Source organism: Neomonachus schauinslandi, chromosome 16 (assembly GCF_002201575.2).
Source record: "Neomonachus schauinslandi chromosome 16, ASM220157v2, whole genome shotgun sequence".
Classification (NCBI taxonomy): Eukaryota; Metazoa; Chordata; class Mammalia; order Carnivora; family Phocidae; genus Neomonachus; species Neomonachus schauinslandi.
In genome coordinates, this window is record NC_058418.1 from 13168282 (window position 1) to 13183550 (window position 15269).

The 15269-nt window shown below is 54.9% G+C and overlaps 3 protein-coding genes across 5 annotated transcripts in view; 1 reads left to right on the top strand and 2 right to left on the bottom strand.

Annotated features, from left to right (window-relative positions):
• Positions 1-818: 818 nt before the first annotated feature.
• Positions 819-4760, bottom strand: MED29 (mediator complex subunit 29). Of its 2 annotated transcripts, none has more exons than XM_021701060.1 (4): positions 4473-4760; positions 3691-3749; positions 3347-3431; positions 819-1141 (listed from the first exon to the last, which is right to left on the bottom strand). In XM_021701060.1, exons 1-4 carry the CDS (start codon positions 4686-4688, stop codon positions 899-901), a joined length of 603 nt encoding a protein of 200 aa, XP_021556735.1. In that variant the 5' UTR covers positions 4689-4760; the 3' UTR covers positions 819-898. The 2 variants fall into 2 exon arrangements, with proteins under 2 accessions (XP_021556735.1, XP_044778165.1); XM_044922230.1 differs by having other exon boundaries at positions 842-1072; positions 3348-3431; positions 4473-4758.
• A 180-nt stretch (positions 4761-4940) lies between these two features.
• On the top strand, positions 4941-9781 carry PAF1 (PAF1 homolog, Paf1/RNA polymerase II complex component). Its single transcript, XM_021701004.2, has 14 exons — positions 4941-5294; positions 5888-5917; positions 6016-6108; positions 6432-6553; positions 6653-6719; positions 6819-6920; positions 7003-7108; positions 7210-7278; positions 7361-7464; positions 7555-7671; positions 7778-7906; positions 8838-8943; positions 9054-9144; positions 9223-9781. Exons 1-14 carry the CDS (start codon positions 5248-5250, stop codon positions 9624-9626), a joined length of 1587 nt encoding a protein of 528 aa, XP_021556679.1. The 5' UTR covers positions 4941-5247; the 3' UTR covers positions 9627-9781.
• Positions 9782-9874: 93 nt separating this feature from the next.
• Positions 9875-15269, bottom strand: part of SAMD4B (sterile alpha motif domain containing 4B) — a 38229-nt gene continuing 32834 nt past the window's right edge. Inside the window, exons 10-13 of one of the 2 annotated variants that reach the window (XM_044911390.1) lie at positions 14691-14889; positions 14362-14485; positions 12331-12414; positions 9875-12121 (exon numbers count right to left, since the gene is read on the bottom strand). In XM_044911390.1, the coding sequence (XP_044767325.1) occupies positions 12093-12121; positions 12331-12414; positions 14362-14485; positions 14691-14889 (436 nt within the window). In that variant the 3' untranslated portion in view covers positions 9875-12092. The remainder of the gene's footprint in view (positions 12122-12330; positions 12415-14361; positions 14486-14690; positions 14890-15269) is intronic. The other variant, XM_044911391.1, reaches the window with a different exon arrangement.

The window sequence follows — 15269 nt, forward strand, 5'->3', positions numbered from 1 at the left end:
CAGGACTGATGATTCACCCCTGCTAAGGCCTTTTCACTTCTCCTTTGGGGCTAAAAATACAGGGACCCAGGCATCCAGCTGGGCTAGGCTTCACCACGGATTGCACAATGCCCCTCCTTTGAATGCTGCTGACGCAGGCTCTGGGTTCGGGTGGGGGGAGTGAGTTGCTCTCAGACCAGGCATGCTGAGGTCAGGGCCTAGAACCCCTTCACTTCCCCTTTCCTGGGCTGAGGACCTGGGGGCTGGGCTGACAGGGGAGGTCCTGGGGATCCCTGGACTTGGCCGTGGCCCCTAGAAATGCAACTTCTTCCCCTAGCCCCAAGTAACCTAGGGGTCTGGCTCCCGGAATCCGGCCTCCTTCAGAACAGAGTCACTTAGGAACTGGGGGCAGAAGAGAGCAAAAGGGAACTAAGACAGAGATGGTCAGAGACAGGGAGACAGGACCACAGAGGCAGAGAGACAGGGACAAAGAGACCAAATGAGAGACAGACAACAGACCCATGCCTTAGAAACACACAGAGAGACAGCTAGAAAAAGGAGCCACCACAGAGAGACCACCCCCCCAACAGACAAAATCCGGAAGGACTGAAGAAGAGAGGCAGGTCAGGGCTCTTTGCTCAGGCCAGGCTGGGGGAGAGCCCCTGGAAGAGGTCATCAACAGGCGGTCCAAAGTGCATCCCGGCTAGGCAGGACAGCAGGGCGGGGGCGGGGGGGGGGGCGGCCCGGGAGAGGCAAGGCCCCGCCCTGCGTGCTCCCTGCTGGCCTCTGCTGCCCCCTGCTGGCTCCGGCCACAAGGCTCAGGCGCGAAGAAAAGGCAGAGACCAGGCTGCTTTGAGGTCATTTTCATTCCCTCCTCGCCCCCTTCCCGCGCAGCCTGCCCACTCCCAGCCTTGCCAGCTCACAGGGTGCCCCCAGGGCCTGTAGGTGGTGCAGGCGTCTTGCCCGTGACCTTGTTCGCGCAGTCCAGGAGAGCAGTGTGAATGTCCTTGGCACAGGCAATCTGGGCTTTGATGACTGCCAGGTACTGTGGGTACGGCAGGCTGTCCGGCTGCACGGCATCCGGTTTGGTGGCCGTGGGCACCAGAGTTGGAGAGTGCTTGGCGCTGTCGCAACTCTGGGACAGGCACTCATGGGCCAGGCGCTGTGGACGGGCAGGCAAGGTGCGGCATCAGTGTCACTCCCGGGGCTCCCAACCCCACCCCAAGGGCCAGCCTCGGGTAGCCTGCTTGGCCTCTGGACTCCCAGGGGCTTGGAGTCAGAGCCTGGCCCTGCCAACCACATGCTGGGTGACCCTGAGGCACGCGGCTGCTTCTCTCTGAGTCTTTTCCTTCTTTGGAAAACAAAATGGGTTTAATCACTGCCTTTGCTACCTCGTCAGGTGAGAGTGGTGAGAACAGCGTGAGAGACAGCCACAGGTCCTAGCACGTCACGGAATGAGGGTCAGCTGCCGGTACTGGGGCTGTCCTAACTCCAGCCCTGACCCTGGCAGTGACTTCTCTGATGACACCTACTCCTGGTTTTCCTCCTTCCTCTCTGGCTGCTGTCTAGTTCTTGCTTACTCTGCCCAAGCCCTACGTGGGGCAGTTCCCAGGCCCCAGCTCCTCTCGTTCTCATGGCCTCTCACGGCTGTCCCACCCACATGCACCACTCAGCTCTCACCTCTGCAGTGACAACACCACACCTGTGTCCCCAGCCTCCCCTGAAATCCCAGAGTTCTTCTACCCTCCCCACCAAACTGTTCCTCTTCCTCTTCCTGGGTCCCTATCTCAGGAAGGGCACTGCCATTCCAACTGGAGCCCTGAGCCTCATCCTGGAGACCGCTCCTCCCACGGTCCGGTAGCCCCGTGGCCTGTACACAGAGCGTTCTGGGTAGCTTTCCCATCTGCTCTTCCCCACTTCCTCAGGGCCCTGTCCTGCTGCAGCCTAGCCCACCTGAATCCTGTCATGGTTGCCTCCTTGGGCTCTCAGCCTCCACTCTTGGCTCCTCTGACCCATCCTTCACTTGGCAGCCAAAGAATATAGCAGCCGTATTCCTAAAAAACCCAGCAGGTCCATGTTCTTCCCTGCTTAAACTCCTCCATGGCTCCCCAGCACCCTCGGGGCTATATTCAAAATACAACAAGCCCTGGGGCGCCTGGGTGGCTCAGTCGGTTAAGTGTCTAACTTCGGCTCAGGTGATGATCTGGGCGTCCTGGGATCAAGCCCCACGTCAGACTCCGCTCAGTGGGGAGCCTGCTTCTCTCTCCCTCTGCCCCTGCCCCCTGCTCCCGAATGCACATGTGCTCTCCCTTTCAAATAAATAAATAAGAAACCTTAAAAAAAAAAAAAAATTCCAACAAGCCCTAATGCCTACTATACCTCAGCTAAACTGAATTTCGTGATATTCCTAAAGGGAAATTAAAGTAGAACCTGTTCCTTCTGGTTGGAACACCTTTCTACCACCACCAGGCTTCTCAAATTCTGACTTTTCCTTCAAATCCCAGTTTATTTTATTTTTTATTTTTAAAAATATTTCTTTATTTGACAGAGACACACAGTAAGAGGGAACACAAGCAGGGGGAGTGGGAGAGGGAGAAGCAGGTTTCCCACTGAGTAGGGAGCCTGACGTGGGGCTCGATCCCAGGACTCTGGGATCACGACCTGAGCCGAAGGCAGATGCTTAACGACTGAGCCAGGTGCCTCAAACCCGTTTAAAATAATGATGATGATGATGTCACTACAGGAAACGTTTGCCACGTGCTTCGTACCATGTTACGCTTTTTACATATATTATCTTGCCGTCTTTCCCCAAAATCCATTTCTCAAAGGAGAAACCCGAAGCTCACAGGTAGAGACTGGTGGTCCATCCAGATTCCAGAGGCTGTGCTCTTAGCCACCTGCCCTCCTCGAAACTCCTGCCCCTCTACTATTTTTGCTCCAGCCTCAGCTCAGATGTGCTCTCTACCAGTAAACCTCTCTGAGCCACCCTCTCCTCTCCCTGCCCCACCCTAGGCAGAGTCGGGTGCCTTTTTTGGGCTTCCACAATCCTCTGAGCTTCCCTCATTTCAATCCTGACCCCTCTTCCTGTGCCTCCCCCATCATAGCCCTGACTTCTGTGGCCTGGGCTTTTCCTATTACAGCCCTGACCACTCTCAGCTGTCACTGTTTGGGGATGTATGTCACCCCACTGAACTGGAAGCTTAGCGAAGGCAAGGATCGGAGTAACACTGTGTCCCCAGCATCAGCTAAGGCACAAGTGTGGCCCCTAGGAGATGCCCAGTGTGTGCTGACTGACTGAATGACAGTTCCTGAAGACCTGGGGACTGAGGCAGGACTGTGGTCACCCAGTGTCTAGGAGGCCACTTACCAGGCACAGCTCCAGCTGGTCACAGAGTGCGTAGAACTCCTCCAGACACTTGTCAAAGCGCTGTATGGGTCCATCACTGCTCTTTCTATAGCCCAGGAGAAGAAGGTGACTGGAGAATGGATTTCCAATCTCTGGGACTTCAGTGTCTACCCAACCAAGTATCCATCAGGAAACCAAGTTTAGGCCCAGAAGCCCCAAGGCAGGGCCTAAGGGGCTGTTTTAGAAGAGGCAAAAGAGCAAGCCGAGTCGCTAAGGAGTGGGGCTCGAAAACAGAAGGAAGGGGGCTAGGTGGGTGAGGATCCAGGTGTGAGGTTCTAAGACTCGGGAAAGGGGACTATACTCACTGTCCGTTGTCAATGTTAGTGTTCTGAATCAAGTTCTGGGCTGCAACCTTCATCAAGGTCTAGTTAAAAAAAAAAAAATGCAGAAAACAGGAAAACAGAAGGGGACACTTTTGATAGATCTACACTCTTCCTTAAGATCTATTCAATTTCGGGGCACCTGGATGGCTCAGTCGGTTGAGCGTCTGCCTTTGGCTCGGGTCATGATCCCGGGGTCCTGGGATGGGCCGGCGCTTGGCTCCCTGCTCAGCGGGGAGTCTGCTTCTCCCTCTGCCCCTCCCCCGTCCCCCCCATGCTTGCTCTCTCTCTCTGAAATAAAAATCTTTAAAAAAAACCTATTCAATTTCAAGCCTCCTCTTCACTTGGCACCTCTCCTCCTGTCAATCCAGAGTAGCAGCCATATTTTCCCAGAGGCCCGCTCTCACCTAGGGTTCTCCCAGTAATCTCTCCGACAGATCTTACAGTCCTCCCACACCCACCAATCACGGGCAGAATCTCTGTAGAGGCCAGTCCTTTCCTCAGGCTTTAACAACCAGAGCCTTGTTTTACCTTTAAACTCCCTCCCACTCGAGTTCCGGCCATTCCCAGGCCCAACATCCGTGCTGATCCGCTCACACTGTCAATCTGCAGAGCTTCGCTTTGGCCTCATCAAGAGGACCAAATGTCATTCCGCTTTCCTGCCTAACGCTTCTTTGCTCTCTCCCAGACTAAAGAGCCCCTCTGCCCTCCCCCTTGGAATCAGAGAACCAAACCCCGCTAGCTTCTAGCAGCTCTCGGCCAATCACCTGTAGACTCTCCTTCAGCTGCGGGATGAGCATCTTATAACGCTGCACCGGATCGAAGTCCTGTTGCTGTTGCTGCAAAAGCCCGCTCTGGGCAGGCCCCACCAGTTGTGCTGGTGGTTGCGGCTGCTGTTGCGGACCCGGGCCACCAGACGAACCCGGACCCGACACACCCGCAGCAGACGAAGCAGCTGCAGCCTGCTGCTGGGACGCAGCCATCTTTCTCAGTTTAGCGCGCCGGAAGTGCGCCACAGAGCGTCTCTCCCTGTTTCTTTTTAGCGTCTCTGTCTCCAAGCCCCGCTTGCTAGTTAGCTCCGCCTCCCAAACAACTCAGCCAATGGGAGGAGAGAATAATCGCCTCCCGGATTCGACTCTCAAATAAGACGTCCAGACTGAGATACCGATTCGCCAATCACAAGAGGCTCTTCCTCCCTCGCTCCGCCCTTTACCCAGCCGTTTGCCAATCCGGGTGTGGGTGTAATCCGAACTCTATTTCCCAGAAGGCCTCGCGGCCTGAGGCGACCTGTCGGGTCCTCAGCGTCTTGGCGGCAGTTGGTGGAGCCGGAGCTGCGAGTCCGTCTTTGGCGCTGCCTGCGCGTTTAGCTGAGTCTCCCCTGGAACTCTTCACCAGCGTACCTCATTCCGACCCTACCCCGGCAGAGAGCGGCGCCAAACCGAGCCCTCCCTCGGATTAGGCGTCCGCCGACGTCGGTACACCCCTCCGCGTCTCGCCGCGGCTCAGCAAGGACCCCGTCCGGGCTTCCTTCGCCTTGTCGCCATGGCGCCCACCATCCAGACCCAGGCCCAGCGGGAGGATGGCCACAGGTAGGCGCCACGCCACCTGGCTGTACCGCTTTCGTCTAGGTCTATCCGGGTTTCGGCGAGGCGGGGGGTCGGGCGCGGGTGTCTTCCTACGACGTCACCAGCCCCCCACGTCCGCCAGTGATGTCAAACCCTCGCCGCGAACGCCGTGACGTCACGGAGCGCTCACTTTTGACAAGACAGGGGTGGGTTCCTTCAGGGATGGGGTGTTGCCCCCCCCTCCCTGCCATGGAGTTCAGGGATTAAGCTTTTGGGAGACTATCTAGAAGGGATTGTGCGTTTATTACTTCAGTCAAGCGTTCGGAGAACCCCTTTGCTAAAAGCAATTGAGCACGTAGTTCTATTAAAGCACATGAAGACGGCCCCTCCAAAAGGGATTGAGCAGTTGGATTCATTCATGAAAGCGTTTGGAGACACTTTCTCTGCAAGGAGTTGAATCTTAGGGTCCTTCCGTTAAAGTTCTTGGAGCACCCAAGGGATTACCATTTGTCACCCCCTCCCTTTTTTAAAAGCTTGGAGAACCCCCCCTTTAATTCTTCTGTCAATCCTGTTTTCTCCATCTTTCTCTCAATGTCTCTCTCTCTCTTACCTACCAGGCCCAATTCTCACCGGACTCTGCCTGAAAGGTGAGCCCCATTGGGGTTTCCCAGAAGGGGTGGGCCAGTGGGGGCTGGGAGCAGAGGTGGGGCAGCAGGGGCTGGGTTTTGAGCCACTGTATTCCCAGGTCAGGAGTGGTCTGCCGAGTCAAGTACTGCAATAGCCTCCCGGACATTCCCTTCGACCCCAAGTTCATCACCTACCCCTTTGACCAGAACAGGTGAGACTGAGATGGAGGAGGGCGAAACAACTCAGATCATGAGTTCCTTGAGGGCAAGGATTGCTTCTTTTGTTGACTGCTCTCATCTCAGGGCCTAGAACAGTACCTAGCAATATGGTAGTAGGTGCTCCATAAATATTTGTTAACGAATGAAACAAGCAGTGTCCTAGTGTTTTCCCACTGAAGAGCCAGCCTTCTGACTCCAACACGGGGGACACTCCCATTTTGAGTTCCTCCCTGGAAAAGCTTAGGCTCTGGGAAGCAGGAATGTGAGGGGTAAAGCTGGAATCAGGAAAACATAATGGGTATGTTTCCCCACCCAGGTTCGTCCAGTACAAAGCAACTTCCTTGGAAAAACAGCACAAACACGACCTCCTCACTGAGCCAGACCTGGGGGTCACCATTGATCTCATCAACCCCGATACCTACCGCATCGACCCCAACGGTGTGTGGGAAGGCAGGGAGGGCCTGCTCTAGGCCAGCAAAGGCCAGGCCCCCTCCCTCACAGCCCTCATAGTCCTCCTACCCCTTTGTTCTCCTCTAGTACTCCTAGATCCAGCTGATGAGAAGCTTTTGGAAGAGGAGATTCAGGCCCCCACAAGCTCCAAGAGGTGAGAGTGTGCTGAGTGGGGATTGGAGATGGGGCGGTGGGGGGAATCTATGATGGAAGGAGGGTGGTGGATCCTAGGTGCCTAATATTCTACCCCCAGATCCCAGCAGCATGCGAAGGTGGTGCCGTGGATGCGGAAGACTGAGTACATCTCCACTGAGTTCAATCGTTATGGCATCTCCAATGAGAAGCCTGAGGTCAAGTAAGTTGTGGTGGGTAGGGAGGGAATGTGGAGATTTCAGGTGTGTCCAGTGATCCCTAAAGGCCTCTCTCTTTACTCCTAGGATTGGGGTTTCTGTGAAGCAGCAGTTCACGGAGGAAGAAATATACAAAGACAGGGATAGCCAGATCACGGCCATTGAGAAAACTTTTGAGGATGCCCAGAAATCGGTATTTGAAGGACTGGGATGGGATGGGGGTTGGGGGCAGACCAAGGTGCAGTTCCAGAGCTCCACATTCCTCCTCACCCACCCTGTTTTTGCCCCCACCAGATCTCCCAGCATTACAGCAAGCCCCGAGTGACACCAGTGGAGGTCATGCCTGTCTTCCCAGACTTTAAGGTCAGATCCAGGGCAGGAGGCAGCAAGGGATAGCCTGCCATCTCTGCTTGTCCCAGTCTAATCCCAGTGCTCTTGCCCCTAGATGTGGATCAACCCATGTGCTCAGGTAATTTTTGACTCAGACCCAGCCCCCAAGGACACGAGTGGTGCAGCTGCTTTGGAGATGATGTCTCAGGCCATGATCAGGTAAGTAAGTGGCCCCACTGCCCACCTTGGCCTGTTCCTCACTGCTCCTTTGTCCTCACTCTTCACTCTTCCTCCTCTTCTCCCACCCAGAGGCATGATGGATGAGGAAGGGAACCAGTTTGTGGCCTATTTCCTGCCTGTGGAAGAGACGCTGAAGAAACGAAAGCGGGACCAGGAGGAGGAGATGGACTATGCACCGGATGATGTGTGCGTGGGTTGGGGTTAGGTTTTGGGAATTGAGGACTGGGTCTCCCTTTTCTCCCTCATAAGAAAGAAATGGGGGTGCTGACCTTGTTCCCCTCATCCTCATCAGGTATGACTACAAGATTGCTCGAGAGTACAACTGGAATGTGAAGAACAAAGCTAGCAAGGGCTACGAGGAGAACTACTTCTTCATCTTCCGGGAGGGTGACGGGGTTTACTACAATGAATTGGAGACCAGGTACTTGGTACACTCCTACCTCAGATTAGCCTGGGTCTGTGCTTTAGAATCCTGGTCCTAGGGTACGTGGGAACTACCGTGGAGGTCATTTGGAGGCCTTGGAGGCATTTCAAACAAGAATAGCAGAAGCTTGCTTGAGCATGTGAGCTGGACCTGGTTCTAACACACGAACCCAGGAAAAAAATCTCGAGATTGAGCTATCTTGTAGGGTGGATAGCCAAGTTCCCTCTGATGTAATAAGAGACTTTATGTGAAAGTCAACATAGGTGAAATACAGGGTAATACATCAAATTAGCATAAATATTTTAAATGAAATCCTGGATACCTGAGTTAAAAAAGGTGATCCCCACAAACTTTCTCCTGAGAGCTAGAAGTTTACTCCTGTGCTAGGGACCTTGATGCAGTGTAAGGGTTGGGAAAGAAAGTGTGACTTTGAGTTTGTTTAAAGCAGACATCACAAACTCTGATCCCATGTAAAAGGTAGCACTGTGGGCTGGTGGGCTCCGGGTGACTTGGAGCTCTTGGCAGCCTCCAAGGGGCACCATGACCTAGCCCAGCAAAGGGCTCCAATCTACTGTTGCTATTCTATGGGAAGGAAAAGTCCCAGTGGAGCCACAAATTAACATTTTCCAAAAGCCAACAATCTAGATTCTGTGCTTTTAAGTGTTGCTAATTCACCTTAAATCTGTTACATACACCTAACACGTGTGTGTGTACATTTTATAAATACATGCGACTCATGGAGCTATTATCCTTCCCTTTCCCTTATCCAACCTCTGAGTTTAGTCTCCTTCATTCAACCTGCATTTATTCTGGTCTGTTCTGGAGTAAGCATTGGTGAGGAAGTAAGAACCAAGTCAGAGTAGATCCCCCGCTGGGGTCTTTAAATGCATCTTCCACACACCCCTCCCCACCAACCTGCCCACTGCAGGGTCCGCCTGAGTAAACGTCGGGCAAAGGCTGGGGTTCAGTCTGGCACCAATGCCCTGCTTGTGGTCAAACACCGGGACATGAATGAGAAGGAATTAGAAGCCCAGGTAACAAACCTCACTGGCCCAGGGCACCCATGGTGAGGGTGGGGGTGGGTGAGGAGAGAGACAGAAGCCTGACAGTACACCCTCCTTCCCCTCAACCCTGCCGCTTGTAGGAGGCACGGAAGGCCCAGTTGGAGAACCATGAACCCGAGGAGGAAGAGGAAGAAGAGATGGAGACAGAAGAGAAAGAAGCTGGGGGCTCAGGTAAAGCTGGACAGGCCAAATCCCAGGAGCTCTGGAAGGGTGGGAAACTGGGTCTCATTTCTCCCTGCTCCCTTACAGATGAGGAGCGAGAGAAAGGCAGCAGCAGTGAGAAGGAAGGCAGCGAGGATGAGCGCTCGGGCAGCGAGAGTGAACGTGAAGAGGGTGACAGGGATGAGGCGAGTGACAAGAGTGGTAGCGGCGAGGATGAGAGCAGCGAGGACGAGGCCCGGGCCGCTCGGGACAAAGAGGAGATCTTTGGCAGTGATGCGGATTCGGAAGACGATGTGGATTCTGATGATGAGGACAGAGGCCAGGCCCGTGGCAGTGACAATGATTCGGACAGTGGCAGTGATGGGGGTGGCCAGCGGAGCCGGAGCCGCAGTGCTAGTCCCTTCCCCAGTGGCAGTGAGCACTCCGCCCAGGAGGATGGCAGTGAAGCTGCAGCTTCCGATTCCAGTGAAGCCGACAGTGACAGTGACTGAGTCCCAGGTCCTTCAGGGTTGGTGCAGACATGATTATAATGCGATTATTACGCGCAGGAAGGCACTTTTCGAGTGGTCTGTTTGCGAGCCCTTCCCTTTGTTTCCTTCGTCTCCTCCAAGCCTTGCTGTTAATAAAGCCGACTTTTTTCCCTTTACGTCTCGTCCCAGCCCTATGGTCTCATTCGCTTTATACCTCTCCTTTCCCCCCAACCCAGGAGCTCAGTGGCCTCAGCTTAAGGCCGCTAGGTTTTCCATGAAGTGTAGCATAACAAAGGTCAGAATCCTTTTTTGTTTTTGTTTGTTTTTTTTTTTTTTTTCCAAAATAAGCCCAGACCATTAAACAAGTGAAACTCCAACAAGTAAGTCTTCTCCAACAGCGAGAAAAACTGTACAGTTACTCAAAGCTGATTCTGCCAGTGGGGCTGGGGATAGGAGGGAGGGTGAAATCATGGTGGGGGAGAGGGGCCTGGGGAGGGGCTGGGGCAGAAGAGGGTCAGGGTCCTGCCCATCAGAGTGGGGCCGCCTGCGTCCTGCACACTCTGCTGTCAGGTGGGGGAGGGGGGCAGCTCTTGCCTCCCATTGTGTGTGGGGGGGGGGGGGGGGGTGTCCCTCACCACCTCCCAATGCCAGGCAGAGCCAGCTCACCCTGAAGGGTAGTGAAGAAGACAGGACTGGCTGGGAGGTGGTGAGGGTCCTGTAAGAGGGACACCCTGCTGATTCCAAACGAGGTGGCCCCTGTCCATCCCACTTCCCAGGGCTACTGGGAGGGGGACTGGAGAAGCCCTGGGAGCTTGAGGGGAATGAGCAAAGGCACAGAAACATGGAGGGGCCGGGGTGGGGGACTTGCATAGGTTGATGAGTGTGCAAGAGGTACATAAATAAACCTGACACCCCACCCAGCCCGGCACTGGGAGAGGAGGTGGGGACCTTAGCAGATCCCCAGGGCCACCCCACCCTCTGGCTTCCTCCCCCTCCCTGGGCTCAGAGCTGAGGGAGGTCCAGACCAGGAGGGCAGAGGCAAGAAGGTCTGGGGAATGGGCTGAGAGTGCAGGGAGGGCGGTGGTTTTAAAATTTTTTTTTTTTGGTTTTTTGTTTTTTCCCAACATTTTGTATCTTTAATAACATACACAATGGTTACCAGCCATATTCATAACAAAAGTTATTCATAAAATGTATCTAAAAATAACATTTTTTTTTCCTTTTCGGTGTGAAAAGCTTGAGAATGTCCCAGTGGGGGTGGGTGGGTTGAGTGGGAAGGGGGGGTTGGGATAGGGGACCCTGGCTTCCCCACAGCCTGAACCCCCAAGTCCCCTCCCTCCACCTGGGCCCCAGCACAACCCCTCAGCAGGAACAGAGACCAGAGGGTCTGTATGACTCCACGGCTGGGACAAATCTCTGGGTTATGATATAGTGTTCCACTTAAGTGAGGTCATGACAGAATGGGGGGTGGGGAAGGATGAAAGAAAAGAGGGGTGGGGAAAGAAACCAAAAACCAAACAATCCCCTTTCCCTTATTCCTTACCCCAAGTCTTTCAGCAACCAGACCTGGGAGTGGACAAGGGTGTGTGTTGGTTGTGGGAAGGGGATGTTAAGGCAACAGACTTCCTGACCTCACTGGCTGCCCTGGCTCCCTGCCTTCAACCTCTGCCTCTGGGGAGCCAGGACTGGGGGGAAGTGGGGAAGGGCGAGGGGGTCTGGAGGAGGGGGCTCTGCCCTCTCCCCTCGTAAAATTCAGGCTCCCCCTGCCACTTTCTTGGCTCAGAGAGAGGCCTGGGGATTCTAAAAATGAGAGGGAATGATCAGAGAGAAAAACCGTTAAGAACTATATAAATATGCATCTTAAATAGGCCTAAGAAATTAATTGTAGAGAACCTCTGATAAACAGGGCAAAAGGAGGTGAGTGAAAGGAGGGTGGCTCCTGTCCTCGGGGAATGGTGGGAATGGGGAAGGAGAAGAAGGTGGCAAGGAAAGAGAGAGAGGCAGGCTCCTCTCCTCATCTACCACCTTCTCTTTAGCTCCTCTCAAATAACATCCAGGAGAGCAGGTTATCAACCCTGCTTCTCTCTCCCCAAATGTCAGATGGTTCTGAGCAGGTCCCACAAGATAGGGGTAAGCTGCTCCCTTAGGAGGGGCAGGTGGCCGGCAGTCTGGAGGAGGCAGGAGTGGGACGGGGCCAGGTGGGGGATGAGGGAGGGAAGGAGGGGCAGTCAGGCTGGCCAGTCCCTGCCCCCTTTATCCTGGCTGCCCCCTACCTCCCTGAGCCTCAGCAGAGATCCCTCGACGGGCATGGGAGTGAGCAAGGCGTGTGCCAATGTTAAACAAAAGTTAAAAGGGTGAGAGAGTAGAAAAATACTAGAATGTATAGCTGAGCCAGCCCACCCTCTTGCTGTCGCGGAGAAGCCCGTTGGGGGTTGGCCCCCGCCCGCCGCCCAGGGAGCCTATGGGTGCGCTGGGCTGTGGGTCCCGTCAGATGGTGGAGGTTTTGTCTGTCCCATCTGTGGTAAGAAAGGGAGGAAGGGAGGAAGATCAGGAACTGGCGGGAGGCCCAAGAAAAGGCGCTCGGGTAGCCTGTCATCCCAGTCAGGCCCTCCCTGGAGGCTGGCCTCCCCTAGGGACCCCTCAGGATGCTCTGAGTTGCTCAGTTCAGAGGCGGAGACGCTGCTGGGTAGGTGGGAGCTGGGTCAGGGAAAGAGGAAATGCTCACCACCCAAGGCGTGTTCTGTCATGCTCAGACACAGAGACTCCAGAGTGGGATTGATCTCCAGGTCAGGCCCAGGGACCGGGCAGTCTGAGGGGGAGAGAGAACAGAGGCGAGGGCTGAACTGAGTGCGGAAAGCAGAACCCGGGAGACAAAGGACTGGATGGGCTGGTGCGGGGGAGGGGCTGAGAGGGCTACGAGGAAAAGGAGGGAGGGAGAGAGGCAAGAGACAGAGAAACCACATGTAAGACACGGCACACGCTCCCACAGAAGGATGACGGGGCAGGGCTGGAGAATACAGACGAGCCTGGGTGTCTCACAGAGCAGGGCAGAGGCAATAATGGCAAGGGCAGAGGCTTAGCAAGGAAAAGAAAGCCTGACCAGCAGGTCGAGGAAGTGATGGGAAGCTGAGGGAGCTTCCTGGAGGCCACACGCTGCATGTTGCCTTAGGCGCGGTCTGGGCACCAGCCCCAGGCACTGGGCAGCCCCGAACTCCTTGACTGATGGCCTGCTCTGTACTTGGTGCAGAAGCTTAATTAGAACCCTTCCCGTCCCCACTTGGACTTGCTCCCCTGGGCAGGCCTGGCAGATGGGGCAAATTAGGACAGCAGCCATGGGGCTTGTCCTCAAACCATCTCTCAAGGGCCTCTTGTTCTGGTGTCTGGGAAACAGCCCACCTCCCTGAGCAGACCTGACCCCACCCCACACTGCTTAAAACCCCTTCCTTGGCCCCTCACTGCTATGGGGAGAAAGGCTGAGCTTTCTACCTGAGTTCAGAAGACCCTGCTCCCACCTCCAGACTCACCTGTCATCACATCCCTAATGAACTCTGAGCTCAGGCCATGTCGGGACACCTAATTCTCTCTTCTTAGCAAATATTTTTTTTGACCTGGGGCGAGTCACTTGAGTCTCAGATTCATGACTGGTATGATGGGAATAACACCAGCGCCCTCATGTATGCAGCTGGGAGGATCTGATTTGACAGCATGGAAAGCCGTCGGACACACAGTTCAGCACACAGCACGCCAGCAGAAAGAACTGTTCAATTTTTTGCTCACGCAGTTCATCCATCCAGTCATTTACATCAGGTACAGATGCCTACCATGTGCCAAGCCCTACGCTAGGATGGACACAATGGACAGGGTCCTCTGCCTCTGACAGATGGCAGTTCACATAATCTCCTAAGTTAAGAAACCCACTGATTTGGCAGTTTATGTCATGAAGAGCTTAGGGTCACCTGCAAATCTAATTAAAAAAATTTTTTTAAGTAAAACTCTACCTCCAACATGGGGGTTGAACTCATAACCCTGAGACCAAGAGTTGCATGCTCTACTCATGAGCCAGCCAGGCGCCCCATCACCCACAAATTGAAAATCTCTCCAGAGGCAGCCCTTTCCAGACCAGCCTTCTCTGCCTCTGAAGCCTCAGTGGCCAGCAGCAGGCTGGGCCCAGGGCAGGGGACACCCCCACTCGACGAGCATGGCAGGGCTAGTGTTTCTCTAACCTCCCTTTTGCCCACTTCACCCTCATTCTGATCTCTCATCTCTAGACTGGTCTGTGAGCTGAAGGAAAACAGCCGTCTCACCTCATAGACCCTTTAGTGTGGAACCCGATCTAAGAACTGAAGTCTCTGGTTCCTGCCTGAAAGAATCCCAGGGGACTGACAGGCAGGACTCCCCTCCATAGAAACCTCGATGCTTTGACTGTCTCGTCCCCTCCACCCCTTCCAAACTGAGTATTTAATGATCCTCTAAGGAGATGGTGACGAAGACCAACAGGGACACTAAGACTGTGAACACAGGGAGGGAGAGGTGTGGAGAGGTAGGGCTGGGAGAAGGGAAGAGAGAAGACAGAGAAAGCAGCAGAATCAGAGAAAGAAAACAGAAGTGGGGGAGTGGGGGGGTAAAAGAAAACTCAGGATGTGTGAAGATGGGTGCAGAGTGGTGGGAGGTAGGAGGGGATAGTGGGAATGGGACTGAGAGGAGGGCCACCTAAGAGTATTGCCGAGGCGGAGCCCCAAGGGTGGGGGCAGCTTACCTGGAGGGAACATGAGAATGGCCTGGGGCGAAGAATGGACCGGGAGGGAGTGGGTGCGCTGCACAGAGCTGCGGCTCTGGCTGGGCATGCTGTTGCTGCCTCCGGGGTTGGCAAACCACAGGTTCTGCACAGGGCACAGGGCAAGAGAAAAGTGGTGAGCTGAGTGGCAAGAGGCCAAAGCCCGAGGCCCAAGCCCAGGCTTGGTGGAGCTGGCAAAGGAGCTTCTCCCCTCTGAGCCAGGCCCAGGTGCAAACACATGGACACGCACAGCCCAGGCACCACCACCCCAATCCCAGAAGTGCCAGGCCCTCCGCTTCCCGCTGGCTCACCTGTCGGCCCTGGCCCCCAAGGCTGGGGCTAGTGAGGGCATGTCGGGGGGAGATGCCCCCAATGCCTGAAGGGCTCAGAAGGCCCATCCTGCCGGGTGGGAGGGCCCGGGGAGGCATGGGGAACTGCCGCTGGGTCCGCCGGGCCACCCCCATCCCCACAGAGCCAGCTATGGGAAGTGAGTTGGAGCCGAACGCCCAGCTGTGAGAGAGTAGAAGGCACGGTGTCAGTTGAGGTGGTTGGGGCCCCTCTGTCCGCCCCTTCCTCACCTCTCCCGTCATAATCCCCATGGAAAGGACAGAACACAGACCTGCTCTGAACAAGGACTCCCTGCCCAAGTCCTTGTATCACACACTCTGTACTCCTGTCCCAAGGTACCCCCAGGATGGAGATGGGAGTGGACAAAGGTTTCCTCACATCCACTTACAGCAGTTCTAACTTCAATTCTCAAATGCGGTATTTAGTATTTGGGGAGAAAAGGGACTTCACAGCCCCCTGCACACAGGGGAGGAGAACACGGGACAGGTGTTGCTTCTGCCAGCTCAGTACCCTGTTCTAGTGGTAAGAACACCCTGATTTTC

Coding starts and splice junctions, on each gene's coding strand:
- MED29 (XM_021701060.1), bottom strand. CDS start 4,688: ATGGCTGCGTCCCAGCAGCAGGCTGCAGCTGCTTCGTCTGCTGCGGGT. Junction 3,432..3,690: donor ACTAACATTGACAACGGACA/GTGAGTATAGTC, acceptor CCTGGGCTATAG/AAAGAGCAGTGATGGACCCA. Junction 1,142..3,346: donor ACCAGCTGGAGCTGTGCCTG/GTAAGTGGCCTC, acceptor GCCCGTCCACAG/CGCCTGGCCCATGAGTGCCT.
- PAF1 (XM_021701004.2), top strand. CDS start 5,248: ATGGCGCCCACCATCCAGACCCAGGCCCAGCGGGAGGATGGCCACAG. Junction 7,672..7,777: donor GACTATGCACCGGATGATGT/GTGCGTGGGTTG, acceptor CATCCTCATCAG/GTATGACTACAAGATTGCTC. Junction 7,907..8,837: donor TACAATGAATTGGAGACCAG/GTACTTGGTACA, acceptor TGCCCACTGCAG/GGTCCGCCTGAGTAAACGTC.